This window comes from Pieris rapae, chromosome 11 (assembly GCF_905147795.1).
Source record: "Pieris rapae chromosome 11, ilPieRapa1.1, whole genome shotgun sequence".
NCBI lineage: Eukaryota > Metazoa > Arthropoda > Insecta > Lepidoptera > Pieridae > Pieris > Pieris rapae.
Genome location: NC_059519.1, coordinates 5929972 through 5945423, shown reverse-complemented (window position 1 = coordinate 5945423; position 15452 = coordinate 5929972). Strand labels below are relative to the sequence as shown.

Sequence of the window (15452 nt, the reverse complement as noted above, 5' to 3'; positions counted from 1 at the left end):
AAATGCAGTTTCTATGCAAATGCAAATCGCAATTTACTAACTTAGACCGGGCGTCTGTTAATACATTGGTTTCTGCGAGATATGAAATCAAATTTTCGTCGACAAGTTAGTAAATGCTCATCAAGATGTCTGGACTGACTTTAGCGGAAATTACATTCGAAAGCAAGATCGTATGGACCTTCATTTATAGTTGTAATCGAATGCTCTCGAATCCGACTAGTTTCGTGTCACTGAACTAATATAAACTTCCTACTCTTTAACACACACACTCACACTCTTTAACGTCCATGTAAATAATATCATAAGCACAATACTGAGCACAGACGTTCGCTTAGATGTTTTAACATACGCATTTTAACAGGGTTATCAACACATAAAATAATACACACACTGCTCGCAAGTAAGAGTATTTTGAGAATTGGTACACTCTTACCCTGAAGGACCCTGAGTTGAATTGGTTTGGAAATACTTTAGTGCTTTAAAATGATGGTGCGCACCAAAACCTCCCTTCAAAACGATTAGACGTGACGCAACGGACGTTGAGAATCTATGTAGAGCAAAATATATTGCAAAAAGTCGTATCTCGTCGTCTGTATGCTTCGCAATAGAATTCGTGTAACTAATAGCTCAAACAATCGAACTTTTCTTTTAAATTGTGTTTAATAACGGGATGTAAAGGATTGTGTGTGTGCAATTTATGTTAAAAGATATGATAATTGTTGTTAAAAGAAGGTTTCTGTACATGTCTGATGATAACTTTATTTTCCAATAAGCAAGTAGGTAATCAGCTAACTTCACCTGACAAAAGCTCTATACTTTGTGTCTTATACCCAAGTCTTTCAGGTGCCACATGCCGGTTTATACTTATGTTTTCCCCTGTCGTACATAGGAACATGAAGGAATCCTTTAGAGAACCGCCGGGTATAGAACCTACTTCCTCGCTTCACACGCTTTAGACATGTTATTAGACTAAAAAATATATACTTATTAAATTATACCAAAATTTAAAATACCCAACGCGTATATTATCGCGTCTCGGGTTTTTGCATACGTAATCCGCCTCGCAAGTATAATCTTACATAATGTTTTTTAAGTCGTATCGCACACTATTTTCCTTCGCCTATTTAAGTAATGAAAAACCTGAAAAATATTCCTATTTTATTATTCAGTTACGCAAAAACTGTTTACGTTCTTAGGCAACTGAACAAACAATAATACTAAATAAACATTTTCTTAAGTAAATAATACATCGAGTTAATATTCTTTTGAGTAAGGGATAGATCAAAGGGTACTTTTCAAAGGATCTCTACGTGATTTGGATACAAATGACCCTTGTTTATGTGTGTTTTACCTAAGAACGTTTAAGAGTCTTGCTTACACGTGCAAAGATGTACTTCTTTTTACGTGTACAAAATAGTTATTTTTCAAGAAACAAATAAAAAATTAATACGGCCACTGTCCATTTAAAAAAAAATTAAACGCAATTTTAAGCACATAAAAAATAGATCACTCTTTATTGACACACAAAATTTTCTTGGGACAGTAAATTACACAATGTAAATGTAAATCGCATAGTCAGGAAAGTAAGTCAGTAAGTATAACAGACAAGTTAATGGTAGTGAAACCTCCAAATTTACTTTATATCAAAATAAATTGTATTGCTTTACCTATCTCATACACATATTAAGTTATGAATAATTAATCACGTGTCAAAATATCTGCTGCTATTCAGAGACAGTTTGGTAATTAGTTAAATAATTAATATTACATTTTCGTCATTAACATTACAATTTGTATTTTGAATAGCACTGTATACAGAACGATGGTCACTGAAAGTTTTTGGAGTATTTTCTATTTAATATGTCAAAGAATATCTGTAGTTTAAAACAAAATAACTTTTGAACATGGTTAACTAATTTGTATGGGAAAGACATTGTCTCATGCTTCGCCACTAGACCATTTTCATACAAATTAATTTGGCGTAGGTGGTCACGCCTGTTGAAAAGTAATTTTATCTCAAGTCCCTGGTACACACATGATACTGATCACCTCTTACCTCATAAATGGTCGACCAAAATATACCCTGTTATATATTGTCATTTTGGGGTGACAGGACATAAATAAATAAAAACCTACGATGAATTGTTAGTAAATATTTCAAATAAAATAATATTTACAACTAAAATCACATTTAAGCCTTAGATATTTACATAGACTAACCGAAATAGGTTTAGTTTCAGACTTTCTGACTTTGCAAAAGACGTGGAAAGTTTTATTAACCGCAGGTAGCAAATAAGAATGGATGACTTTGCTACTGCATTTAATATAGGACCTGTTCACAGACCCCGATAAATGAGCCTGATTGATGGTTATTCACGTAAAATTAATATACTGCTTTTCTAAAACAGGGGCTCACACATTTCTTTTAAATCAACCTATACCGTCTTTTGGAAATTAATACCGCCAGTAATGCAGTGCTTTGGCCTCGACAAAGTATATTCTGTTTTCGTGGCAGTGATGTAATTGCTGATACTATCTTCTCTAACTTGTATTTACTTGGAGTTTCATTTAGTTGTTCCATAATATGCCTAGCGTATACATATACAATGGAGGTCATCTGTAGTCTTCGTTATCGGTTAAACTACTCCAAAGTGAGCTTTGAGTCCTTGATATCATCAGCCCTCTTCAAATAAAACAGTCTATCAAGTGTTTCGGTTCACGTGTTGCGTATTTCGAAAAAATAAAGAATTCTGATAAATCGACTTTATTGCTATTTTAGATATCAGTTAAATGTAAATACATAATACTAAAAACTAGAATCATAATCTTAAAATAATTATACCTACCTATGTGATTTAATTAAATCTTTGCTCGTAAAATTGCATTGAAAATTGTTAGTTTACGAAAATGTATTATAAAAATTGTTTCTTTTATTTCGTAAGTACCTACCTACAGATAAATTGCTTTATTTAAATGCGTTATTAATGTTCTATTGAGTAAATGTAACGTCACCAGGCCTCATCTGAAGACCCATCGAATTAAAACGAACGATCTATAATGTTAAACTCGTAAAATATTTCGTAATGTAAAGGACAATTAAAGGCTTGGTCTGTTTTGAAAAAATTTTATATGACTTTTCTTCACTCGTTCCTTCATGGCTATTAATAATCAATAACTGCCCTTTTCAATCTGAAGTATTATATGAGCCAGTATATTAAAGACAATTTAAAATAGCATTGAAACATTTCTTAATAAGGATCAAATTTCTGTGAGAAATTTAGTAATTAAAGCAAAATAAAACCATCTTCTTCAAGGAAATCTTAGCTTAAGCATTAAATTTTCAATAAAAAACGACTCGAATAATAAGTTGCATTTTTTACTAGTTATCTTAAAATAGGATTACGCCCCTTTTGTTTTTGATTTTGGCCAAAGAGGAAAAATCCAATAGATACAGACCAATTTTTGTTTCAGATTTTCGCTGTCAATTACAACATAATATGTGGGAACATTTTAGTGACAAGTAATTTACGTCGAAATTTTTTTAACTATTCCTAACATAATCAACAAAATTCAAATTGATTGTTTTTTTTTTGTAGACAAAACAGAAGCAAGCGAACCAATTTTTAGATCACAATACACCGGAGGTAATTAATAAGGATACAAGTAAACAATAAAACATACAACCTTTTAAAAGCCTTATGGAGAGAAAATTCTTTGTAAATAATCACTAATTTATATAAACATATTGATTTTTATACGTTAGTCACATGACTCAGTTACAGGTGAATTTATGATAACGTACCATGACAGTTAACAATATGTCGTCTGCCTGTCTAATCCTAATATTACCCTAGAGTTTAATATCGTCGGAGATGGATTTTGAGTAATTTTAAATGTTGGCGTTGCGATGTTTTCATAGCGTCATACGAGCGGGTGCAACGCCATCTTGCTTAGAGACGCATTTTCGTGGGTCCTTCAGATGATGAATAAATCATTTGAAATGTTAAAGCCAAATTAAAAAATATATAATTGTATAAACTTCATAGCCTATAATTTTATTAGCAAATTGAAATGGTTTTTAAAATTATCGGAGAAACTTATCACATTTTGTTTATTTTTTTATACTTGGTCCGATACGAAGTATTCGTATTTTTTTACCATTTTACATCAAGTTTCCGTAGTGTAGCGGTTATCACGTGTGCTTCACACGCACAAGGTCCCCGGTTCGATCCCGGGCGGAAACAATTAAATTTTATAACTTTTTAGGTACTTTTGAACCTCAATGGTTAACTGGTCTTCGTCAGAAAATAAATGAAGCTATTAATAGTTACGGCTACGAAGACGCGAAGCGATATATTGCAAAATATGTAGACGGTAAGAATTTTACATATTTATTAATATGCTTAATTTATTTAATAATAAAATTTATAGTTAATTTTCAGAAATAGAGAAGAATGCAAAACTTTTGCTCCATGTAAAAGGTACGCCTTGACGAATTATATGGGTTTCTATATAAATAATTTACGATTTACAATAATTGGTGTTTCGCCTAGTTCCGAATGTCAGGTTAAATTCCATTAAATATTCTTATCTCAATATTATTTCCTAGTAAAAAAGTGTCTTGTGCATCCCTCATCCCTGAGATCGTTTATTTACAATATTTTTCCTATTTTCAGTAAACTCCAAAGGTAAAAAAAATTGTAGACAATATTAAATTCTTTGTTTTATCTTTGTAAGCTTAGAGATTAAAACTTCAATCAAATCTCCAACGGATGTACGAACTCTTTACAGAAGTTTCACAAAAATCTCAGTTATTTATAAATTTAATTTCGATTTATATAGAAAGATAATATGGCTCAGATTATTTTGCTGAGATTAAGATGCTTTTTATACATATTGGCTAAGTATAACTTAGACATAACCAAAACTATTGATTTTGTGATATTTATAAGATCTTATTTACACAGTTTTTTCTATCCTATTTTATTTCAGGGTTAGCCAGTGTGGAACATAAGCCCGTATTGAAATCCGGGATTTCCGGAGACTACGGTAAGTAATTTATAAACGTCATTAAATTATATTTAATTGATATAAAACAATATCGTGACATCCCAGATAATAAAATACATTTAAGAAAATCAACAACAGGAAGAAATTTTTTTTTAGTTTTGATGAATCTTTAAAATGGTATAAAAATCATGGGATGAAGTTTGGCGCTGCAGAACGAATAATATTCTATATATCCAAAATTGTACTGTATGATTACCTAAAGAATTAAATAATTCACTGTTAATATAATTGCTAATGCAAAAACAGTAAGGCATCGCGCGACGTGGAGGGGAAGTACCGCCATTTTGTTGTTAATTGAGTAGAAGTTACGATCTGCGTTTATGTTACACTAGCTGACCTGGCAAACGTCGTCTTGCCAAACTACTACCTTTAACTCAGCGCCATCTGTTAGAATTGTATCAAATAATAAACAAATGTTAATGTTATCGTAATTTTAGTAAGGATGCCTATTTTTTTGAAAATGAAATATAGCCTATGTCACTCAGGAATGATGTAGCTTTCCAACAGTGAAAGAATTTTTCAAATCTGCCAAGTAGTTTCGGAGCCTATTCAATTCATACAAACAAACAAAAAATCAAACCTTTCCTCTTTATAATATTAGTATAGATAAACGTATTCACACACAACAGACGACCGTCTCCATGATACAGCCAAACCCCGTATTTTATTAATCTATTTAAATTTTATAACTACGTAGGTATGGATTGTAAATAATTTAATGTCGTATATATTACCAATATAAACAGAAAAATAAATAGGTTTTTATGTACAAGTCATCAGTTTAAAAATACATTTCAAAAATAAAAAATAAGTATTTCAAGAGTGGGTCAGTTTATCAGACGAGGTGAAAGATTGACAGAGATGGTTTTAATTAAGATAAAGCACGTTTTAAACTTCTAATAACGCTGAAATTTAAACATGAATGTTACTTTGTGTATAAGCTTCATGTAAATTTATTACTACATATACTAATATAGATGGTGTTAATAAGTAATCCCAAGAAGTTCATTATTTGCCATAAAAAGCTGACTAAAAAATAACGAAACAGGGATAACTGAATAAGTAAGGTTTGTTTGGTTTAAAAACCCTGACTGAGACTTGGATCAGATAAGTGAGAAATGGTTTCGCATAAATATTGGATAGGTATATATTTACTTTAATATAAACTTTACATGTTACGTTACAATAGATGATACTATTAATAATAAAACAAAACGGATGAGTAGGTACTAATAGAGTTAAAGCTTGTGAACAGTGCCGTAGTGCTTTGACCAAACCATTGCCGAAGAATTTTTAACCCGAAACGTGCGTCTGCGGCCAGGTCTTCTTCTACCTGCCACTATACCTTGGATTAATTCAAGGAAAATAAAAACCGTAGTCACTCAATATATTGTATATACTTCCTGCAAAATCTGGGTAATATTAATTCTTCTTCTAGCTTATTTCGAAATAAATTGTATTTATTTAGACTTAGCCGCGTGACTGCTTGTTTGTTATATACCGTGGTATCATATTATTTAGATACTTTTCATTCCATTTTTTAAAAACTCTAATTTTGTTGTTTGAAAGGCAATATAAAAAAATAATAGATAAAATTTACATAAAAAATATTACCACCAAAATTACAACATAAATAATAATTAGAGATATTATAAAACCCTAAAAAATGAAAGCGTATTTTTTGGTTAATATAGATCGTTGATCGAAGTATTTGAAAACAACACTACAGTTTAAAAACTATAACTGACGGAATCGGTTAATAAACAGTACCTACTTCCTGTTTACTTAGAGTCTGAATATTTGTAGGCTCTCTTTATGTTATAGCCTCGATATTTGTGTAAAACATTTGAGTGCTTCCACAGAAACTAGTCTAACAAAATGGCGGACATGATGAGGCTAGTTGTACAGACCACTCAAGAACATAACTTATCTTATATTGAAAAGTAGGACATAGAACAAACAAGCACATATCGATGCTCTTTAAAGTTTTTAGTTTTAAATTTTTCTTTAACAAGACAACCGAAGTTTCTCTCATCAATACAGTATATTTATATCTTGATACATTTCGTCAATACACAAAACAAGCAAGAATCAATCGTAGGCATTATACAATTTAACGATATTATTAAAAATGTAACATTTTTTTTTAGAAAATCCTGATCCGGATTGGTTAAAAGATCTTAAAGATAATGTCAAAGTCTTAATTAAAATGCTGGGCAGGGAAACAGCCTCCTATATACTGATACCGATCGTCTTAGGTAAGTATTTAAAATTATTGCCACGTAAAATTATTTTAAAAAATTTTATGCCAAGTCTATATATATATCATTGTCGTTGTCTGATTTAAAAAGACCACGTAATAATGTACCATTAGACCTGGAGATTGACACATCACACAACGACAAGCGTGACCCACTAACGATAAACGAATTTGTATCAAAATTGTCACGTGACAAACCATGCGCTAATGTCATTCTAATACAAAATCCTTTTGTAGTTTTTTTACCGTGTTTTAGGTATAATATTATTAATTTAATTCAGAAGCTGCAGTATAATTAATTTCAATTATAAAGAAATAATCAGAAGGGTTCTATTTAATTTAATATGTATGTTTTTTCAGCTACTGAATATATGAATAACGTCAAAATAACTGACATCGATGGTAGGTTATTCTTAAAAACAAAACAATAATATTTAATATAAATCATTTATTCATGACAGAAAAATGGTAGCGACAAAATTCAACTAAACCTCCCACAATAGGTAGCTCTTGTGTTGTTGGTGACCAGATTGCAAGTATTTAGTGGTTCATGGTTCATAAACATAATATTATAATAAATTAACAATGCGGGAATGCATGGGTGTGTTCTCGTATGTATTTGAAAGTGTAGAGGTTAAAGACGAAGACGACGTTTCGTTCACAGACGGAAGTAAGAGACCAGATTAAAACATTATAATTTTTCAATGTTTGCCTTTCCTTCCCTTACTATCCAAAAGAACATAATATGCATCATTTCATCAAATTTCGTTCGTCGCTTTACATTATCCAAAAAAGTAAATTCGTCACTTTTTGTTTTCAGTCGATCAATCGGGTAAATATTTGTAATACTTTAAAAATAATTCATTCGAGATATAAGATGTAATTGATGTAACTCTTGTAGCGAGACCTACAATCTTCCGCTACAAAATGATATGATGACGATGAAAAAACTTCTTCGGCGCTGGCCACTGGTTTGGCTGGTGCTCCCTTTAGGTCTAGGGAAGTGCGCTTTATCTTCCAAGCTCTATAAATTAAAATGATTAATCGTAGTGGTAAATTTAAAGAATGATCTTTTTAAAAAGCCAAAATGCTTTGCTTGATCTAAGACAATTGTTATGTGTAAATCAATACCTTTTTTTTTCCTAATTATTCTTTTTATTATTGCTATAATAAATAGAATAAAAAAATCAATCTAAAAAAAAAATCGTAAAATCGTCTACGGTAATATTAAAATATTATATTTCAAATGCATTTACTGTAATACTTCGGAAGCTGAAGTCTTATCAGTTGCAGAACGGTGCAGTGGAATTTCTATGAAACTGCGTACAGTAAAAGTTAAATGTAGGGTAATAATGTATATTCTACTGTTGAATTAAAAAAAGCTATATTATCGAACTAAAGTGAAAAAAAACTTTAAATTTTATATGAGTGGTAAACAATTTAAATAATGATTTTCCGTCTATAATAATATGATTCTCATGTTAGGTGAAGTAATTGTGAATTACTACGAAGTAGAAGAAGCTAATATATTAGGTAAGTTATGCATATTTGGATGTTATGCAAACCTAAATAAGCATAATAATAGCTCTTCAACATATTTTTGAATACATAATAGAAACCTTAAGTAGATTGATTTGAATAGAAAAAAAGTATATATTTTTTTTATTCAAATCAATCTACTATATACATATATATATTATGTAAATAGCAAAATTACTATATATATATATATGTGTCAAAACACGTCCATTTCTATCATTTCACTCTCATGAGTCATCGGTGCGAATGTCGCGAAGCTTCGTTTAAATAAAGTTGGTACCTCGAGTACATAACACATACAAAAGCAAGACCATACTTCGTTTCGTTCGTTTTCTTTGACTGTATGAATGTGCTCTGTGTACGAAGGGTATCTAAGGATCTTCTACTATATTTTATCAATAGCGATTCATATATTACAACACTTCTATTAATAAGCTAATAAGGCTAAACGCCCAAAAGTAACATACATAAACGTTACCGTTTTAGGGACTACGAGAAGAGCACGCAAAAATAAAAGTAAGTATATATTTATTCATTGAAATAAGATAGACATTAGTTAGTTAATGTCTTATAGCCCCTAGGTCGGGCAGAGGGCGTCCACAGTGAGTCTCCATCGCGTTCGGTCTTGGGCCTCATATTTCAACTCGGTCCAAGTCCTACCAACTCTCTTTGCCTCGTCTGCTACTGTACGGCGCCAGGTTTGCTTGGGACGGCCACGCTTTCGCTTTCCTTGTGGGTATCAGGGTACCAATCAAACGCCTGCTTGGGAATATGATTGGGATCCCTTCGAAGCGTCTCTTGATCAGCTGACTGATCGGGGTTTCTCGGCAGCGCTCCCAAAGTTGCTCGTTACAAATTACAGATTTCAGGCCAGTAGATGCCCAGAATATGGCGAAGACAACGGTTGACGAAGACTTGGAGTCGGTGCGAGATGTCTTTGGTGACCTTCCACGTTTCATACCCATAGAGCAGCATAGACTTGACGTTGGATCCGAATAATTTAATCTTGATTCGACGTGTCAATATCCGTGACATACAGGCCGAAGTTGTGCAAAGGTTGCTCGGGCCTTGGCAATGCGTGAGGATCACTTCACGATCACTTTAAGATCACTTCACGTATTGCCAAGATAGATATTAGCAGACTTTTTAATATCATAAGAAAAACTAAAGTTAAGTAAAAAAGTAAACTTATGTTTTTTATTTTTCGCTAGAATACTCGTGAATACTTTTTTTACAATAGAACAATAAGTTCACCATCATACATCATCATTCAAATCTTAGAGCTTTGAAAGATCCAAGCACTTTTGTTCTCTCTCTCGTTGTTTTTTCTATAACAATATAATATAAAAGGGCGTGTTCCGCTAACACCAATCATATATAATGAACAGTCACATAAAATACCGACGTTGAAGATGTCCTCCATATTGTATAACAATGTAAATATAAAATAATGACTGGTGATTCATAATAATTTCAGAAAGAAAATCTCCAAGATCAAAGAGGACGTAATAAGAACGAGCGTTTTAAATAATGAAATAACTATTACATGTTTAAATAAGATTATTTTAAATAATAAAGCAAGCTTAGATAATATTATTGTTATTATTTTGAATCGACTTCTTATTATCTGTAGCATATGGTAAGCTAAGCTGTCCATTGTCGTTTAAGATCAATCGCTAACTTAAAGTAGGGATGGCGATTCTTTACGAAAAAGATCGATTTTTAAATCGATTCGAATCGTAGTCTAATGAATCGATTCACGAAAAAATCGAGGCCTACAAAATCGATTCTTAAAAAATCGATCTTTTTTTCAAGTTTGCGTTTACAATGTAAATTTGTATCAATTTTACTAAAAACAAGATTAATATTGCAATTAACGATATCTTATCAATAAAATCAGGGAATTCAAAAATAACAATTATTTTTATTACCGTATCAAACTATAAGATCAACTATAAAAAAAAAATAAGTATTTATATACTGAATGTTTTTATTGATTGCAAAAAAGTAAAAAATAAGGTAAGAGTTAAAAGTTTAAATATTAAGCATTGGGAATTATAACTGGTAAATAAATGTGAATCGATTAATTAAGATACGAATTGCTTTAAAAATTGATATTTTTCGGAAAGCATCGCCATCCCTAGCCTGGCGATTACTTGATTAAAATAAAATTAGAGTAAAAGCGATAGTTTATTTTTAAAATGATAATGGGAGCTTTACTATTTTTTCTGTAAACAAGATGAATAATTTGATGCTTTGACGTTAAATAGATAATTGGACATAAAGTAATCGTGAATGAAGTATGAACACTTCCATCAATAAGAATTCCACATATTACTTATTAGTTATTTCAATGCTGATTATTCCTGTGTAAAAGTAAATTTAAATGATAATCACAACTAACAGAACAAACTGAAAATAATAGCGTCAAAGTAAAAAATAAGAAGCGCTTTACTTATTTACTTACCTACTCTCAATTAGTTTTTATTTCGCAACAAACACTACATGAAAATCTGATGAAAATCAATCATGAAAATACTCATATTACGCTAATAACAGTATTCATTAAACGACAACAACAAATGGATAATGCAATATCAATCGTCACAGATTATAAATACATAAAGTCAAAGACTACAAACGTAACTTTTTTATTAAAGAGAGGCGAGTAAAGGATACTAAACATACAGCCATCTCGCGAGTTTATGAGTAGTTAACTCTTTAACCGGCAGCACTCTTATAATTCAGGCACATTCAACTAAATGCAAATAATTGTATGGTTTATACCAAAACAGAAAAAATCGAATGTCGATTTTCAAGGGTGATATATCGATTCAGTGAATCGACACAGTACTTCATATCGATTTAAAAAATCGATATTTTCTGCTCGAAAAATCGATTCTTCGATTAATCGATCTCAGATCGCCATCCTTAACTTAAAGTCCCTTTGCATTTTCCATCAGGGATAAATTAATATCATCATCATCATCAATCGCTAAATGTGGACTAAAGTCCTTTGCCTTTCCTATTAGGGATAAAATAATATCATCATTAATCGCTAAATGTTATTGGTTATGCAAATGTCAACAAGAAAAGTTCTCATTTTGTCAACAAAATGATAAAAACTTGTGATGTATCGCGATTTTTAGCTAAAAATTCACTAAAACATTATAGTTTAAGATGTTCTAGTCGTTTTTTATCTACATTTAAGTACTCTAACCATAAAGATGATGAGAATTTTTCGCGTAAACGTTATTTTGGAGGTACTATAGCGATTGCTGCTGGTGTTTTTGGTTACGTATCTCTCAAAGAGAAAATTAATGCTGCCACTATAACTTTATCGGGTAGACGGGAGAAGTATAACTTCATAGCTGATGTGGTAGACGTGTCAGCACCGTCTGTTGTATATATTGAGATCCAGGATGGAAGACGCCTTGACCTATTTTCTGGACGACCTATCACAATATCAAATGGGTCTGGGTTCATTGTAAATGAAGATGGTCTGATTTTAACCAATGCTCATGTCGTCGTGAATAAGCCTAATGCCGTGGTAAATGTTCGACTGATGGTAAGTTATAAAATTTTACTTGATGCTTATTGGGGCACATAGATGCAAAATCTTGTAGGAAAACTATCATCACTTATAATTCTTTCTTATTGATTTTTAATCCTTAAATTACTATATTTTGATTAGTGTTGACAGTACCCTATTACTCCCCTTACCTCTTCCTGATAAGGATCTATTAGTTACCATTAACAATACATAATTTGAACCACATGCTGTAATATCATAGATGCACCAATTAATATTGTAATTCTAAATGAAAGGATGGTTATATATCATAAAATATATACTATGCGGGCTGCCATAAAATACTTCATATCATTTTTTTATTTGCAGTTATTTTTACTATAAAATGTTTTCATGTAATTAATACAATTACAGGATGGTTCCACTCACTTAGGGTTTGTAGAGGATTTTGATATTAAATCAGACTTAGCAACATTGAGAATACCAGTAAAAAATTTGCCAGTCATGAAATTGGGATCATCAGCAGATTTACGACCTGGCGAGTGGGTTTGTAATTTAATTTTAAGTAGCAATAAAATTGTTCTTAGTTATTTAAGTTAGCTTCGAACTATTGGGTCTTCATTAATAATACAGATATTTTTCTTATCTCAAACTGAAACTTTTCTATATAACTAAAATTTAAATATAGTTTCTATCTACTCATCTTGGGTACATTAGACCACAACTTACAACCTGAAATATTTCTAATTGTTATTGTACTTTTACAGGTGGTGGCAATGGGAAGTCCTCTAGCATTGAGCAATACCGTTACAGCAGGTGTAGTCAGTTCAACTCAAAGAGATAGTAAAGAACTAGGATTGCAAGGTATAATAGCAATATTCTTATTCTTTTGACTTGCAATTACTTGTTAAGTGTGCCAGTTTGAAGTTCAAACCTCTATTAATTATTGTATCCCTGCAAATTACACCTTAAGTACTCCGCACAACTAATCTAAGGTTATAATGCCTACTGTAACTATATTATATGAAATTTTAACCCAAGATCAATTTTAAAGTAAATTTTTATAGCTATAATTGATTGTTAGAATGTGAAGGATTCTTAAACATAACACACTGTCCAAGCCTCAAGTCCAAATATTGATCAGTCTTTTTAATTTTCAGGAAAAGACATGGTCTACATACAAACAGATGCACCTATTACTTTTGGTAATAGTGGAGGGCCTCTAGTCAACTTGGATGGTGAAGCAATCGGTATTAACAGTATGAAAGTAACCTCAGGGATATCTTTTGCAATACCAATTGACTATGTTAAAGAATTTTTGGCTAAGCGTAAGTGTTTATCAATTTGTTTATGATGCAATAATTACTGGCATAATCATTTCTCTTCAATTGGATTATAAAGTTTTTCTAGAGGATGTTTTTGCATTGAAGGGTTATTTTACACAAAATGATTTGTGTGAGATGGCTAAAATCTTTGTTTAATATGTTAGATAAATAATAATACGAATAAATCCTTTATATCTATGTCCTTAATTTACTTTTCAAATGTTGTTAGTATTTACTTATAGCTAAATATAAGTCACCTATGATAAAGTCGCTATCGCTCTTAGATAAAGTCCTTCTTCTAAACATTTAAATTTTAACACTCAAAGAAAAAAATAACATACTTGTATGTTTTTTGTTGACAATAATTTTTCTTAGCATACAGTTTTCATGGTTTTTTTTTATTTCTAGGAAAAACCAAGTCACCTCAAGTATCAAGACGTTACCTTGGTATAACAATGTTATCATTGACACCCAACATCCTTTTGGAGTTGCGAATGAGGAATCCTGAGGTAAACTTTACAACTTATTTTAATCAAACCTTTTTTTAAATAAACAATTATCTCTTGACTATTTATCAAACTCTTGATATCTACCTTATAGGCTTCCCTGAACTTCCAGAAGTATTTCAAGATTAAAATTAGCCAAATTGGTCCATCTATTCTTGAGAATTAGCAAGACAAACAGTAATTTATTTTTTTATACATATATCAATGTGTATAAAACAATATTGAAAATAGGAATATATAAAAAACTATATTTTTCAGATGCCAACTGATATAGATCACGGAATTCTTGTTTGGAAAGTCATTATAGGATCACCTGCTTACAAGTGAGTTTCGACAATCTAAATTCTAAGCCTTTTAATTTAGAAAATATAAGTTAATTATTAAAGTCACAGAAGTTATACAAATAAGTGCAATTATTTCGTAAATTTTAAATCGTTGTGATTTCAAACCGGATGCAACGGTAAGAGCGACAGTAGAAAGAGTTAGACAGAAATTCATAAGATTTGGCATGGGAGAGAGTGACAAAGGATGCATAATACCCTAGTATTTGATCAATTTTTGAACTAAAAAAACATAGATCTATGTGAAAACTTACTTTTTACTACTGAAAACTTCTTAATTTATCCATTGTATAATGCTATCTTGTTATTTGTTGTATATGTCTTGTCTCTCGTTACTATCAACTTTTTTTTTATTGATGATGATTTCAAACTTTAGTTGTTTTAGTTAACTAAATTAAACATTGATATCAAACTTATAAATTAAAATTTAACATTAAAATATTATTTTAAAGAGAAGTTTAATCCTACATTTAGATAGTGAAAATAGTCTTATTGACATATTATTAATTATAAAAACTTGGTTTTTGAAGGTTTCACTTCTACCACGTTTGAATTGCACACATGTTTTTTTTTCAGCGGTGGTCTCCAACCAGGTGATATAGTGACCCACATAAATGGTACACCCGTGACAAGTGCAACAGACCTTTATTCGGTTCTAGAAAACTCCACAGGCAAACTTACTGTGCAGATTGTACGCGGTAGATTGCGCACAACTATTGTTATTGCACCCGAAATACATTGAAAACCTTTGCTTTTTAGTTTTATTTACCTTGAAATCGCGGAGATAAATTCTCTACATAGAATGTTTATAGTTATTTAATTATTGGTATTTATTATAATGCAATTATATTTGTCATGGATGTTGCAGAATTATAATTA

At 31.0% G+C, this 15452-nt stretch overlaps 1 protein-coding gene and 1 non-coding gene across 2 annotated transcripts; both read left to right on the top strand.

The window, feature by feature from the left end:
- The first annotated feature begins 4171 nt into the window (after positions 1 to 4171).
- On the top strand, positions 4172 to 4244 carry Trnav-cac. The gene has a single exon. It is a non-coding gene; the product is annotated as a tRNA-Val (tRNA).
- Positions 4245 to 11802: 7558 nt separating this feature from the next.
- LOC110994139 (serine protease HTRA2, mitochondrial) lies at positions 11803 to 15324 on the top strand. Its single transcript, XM_022260650.2, has 7 exons — positions 11803 to 12437; positions 12816 to 12947; positions 13169 to 13265; positions 13562 to 13729; positions 14135 to 14235; positions 14491 to 14555; positions 15150 to 15324. The coding sequence occupies exons 1-7, from the start codon at positions 11985 to 11987 to the stop codon at positions 15313 to 15315; spliced, it is 1182 nt and encodes a 393-aa protein (XP_022116342.1). The 5' UTR covers positions 11803 to 11984; the 3' UTR covers positions 15316 to 15324.
- The last annotated feature ends 128 nt before the right edge of the window (positions 15325 to 15452 follow it).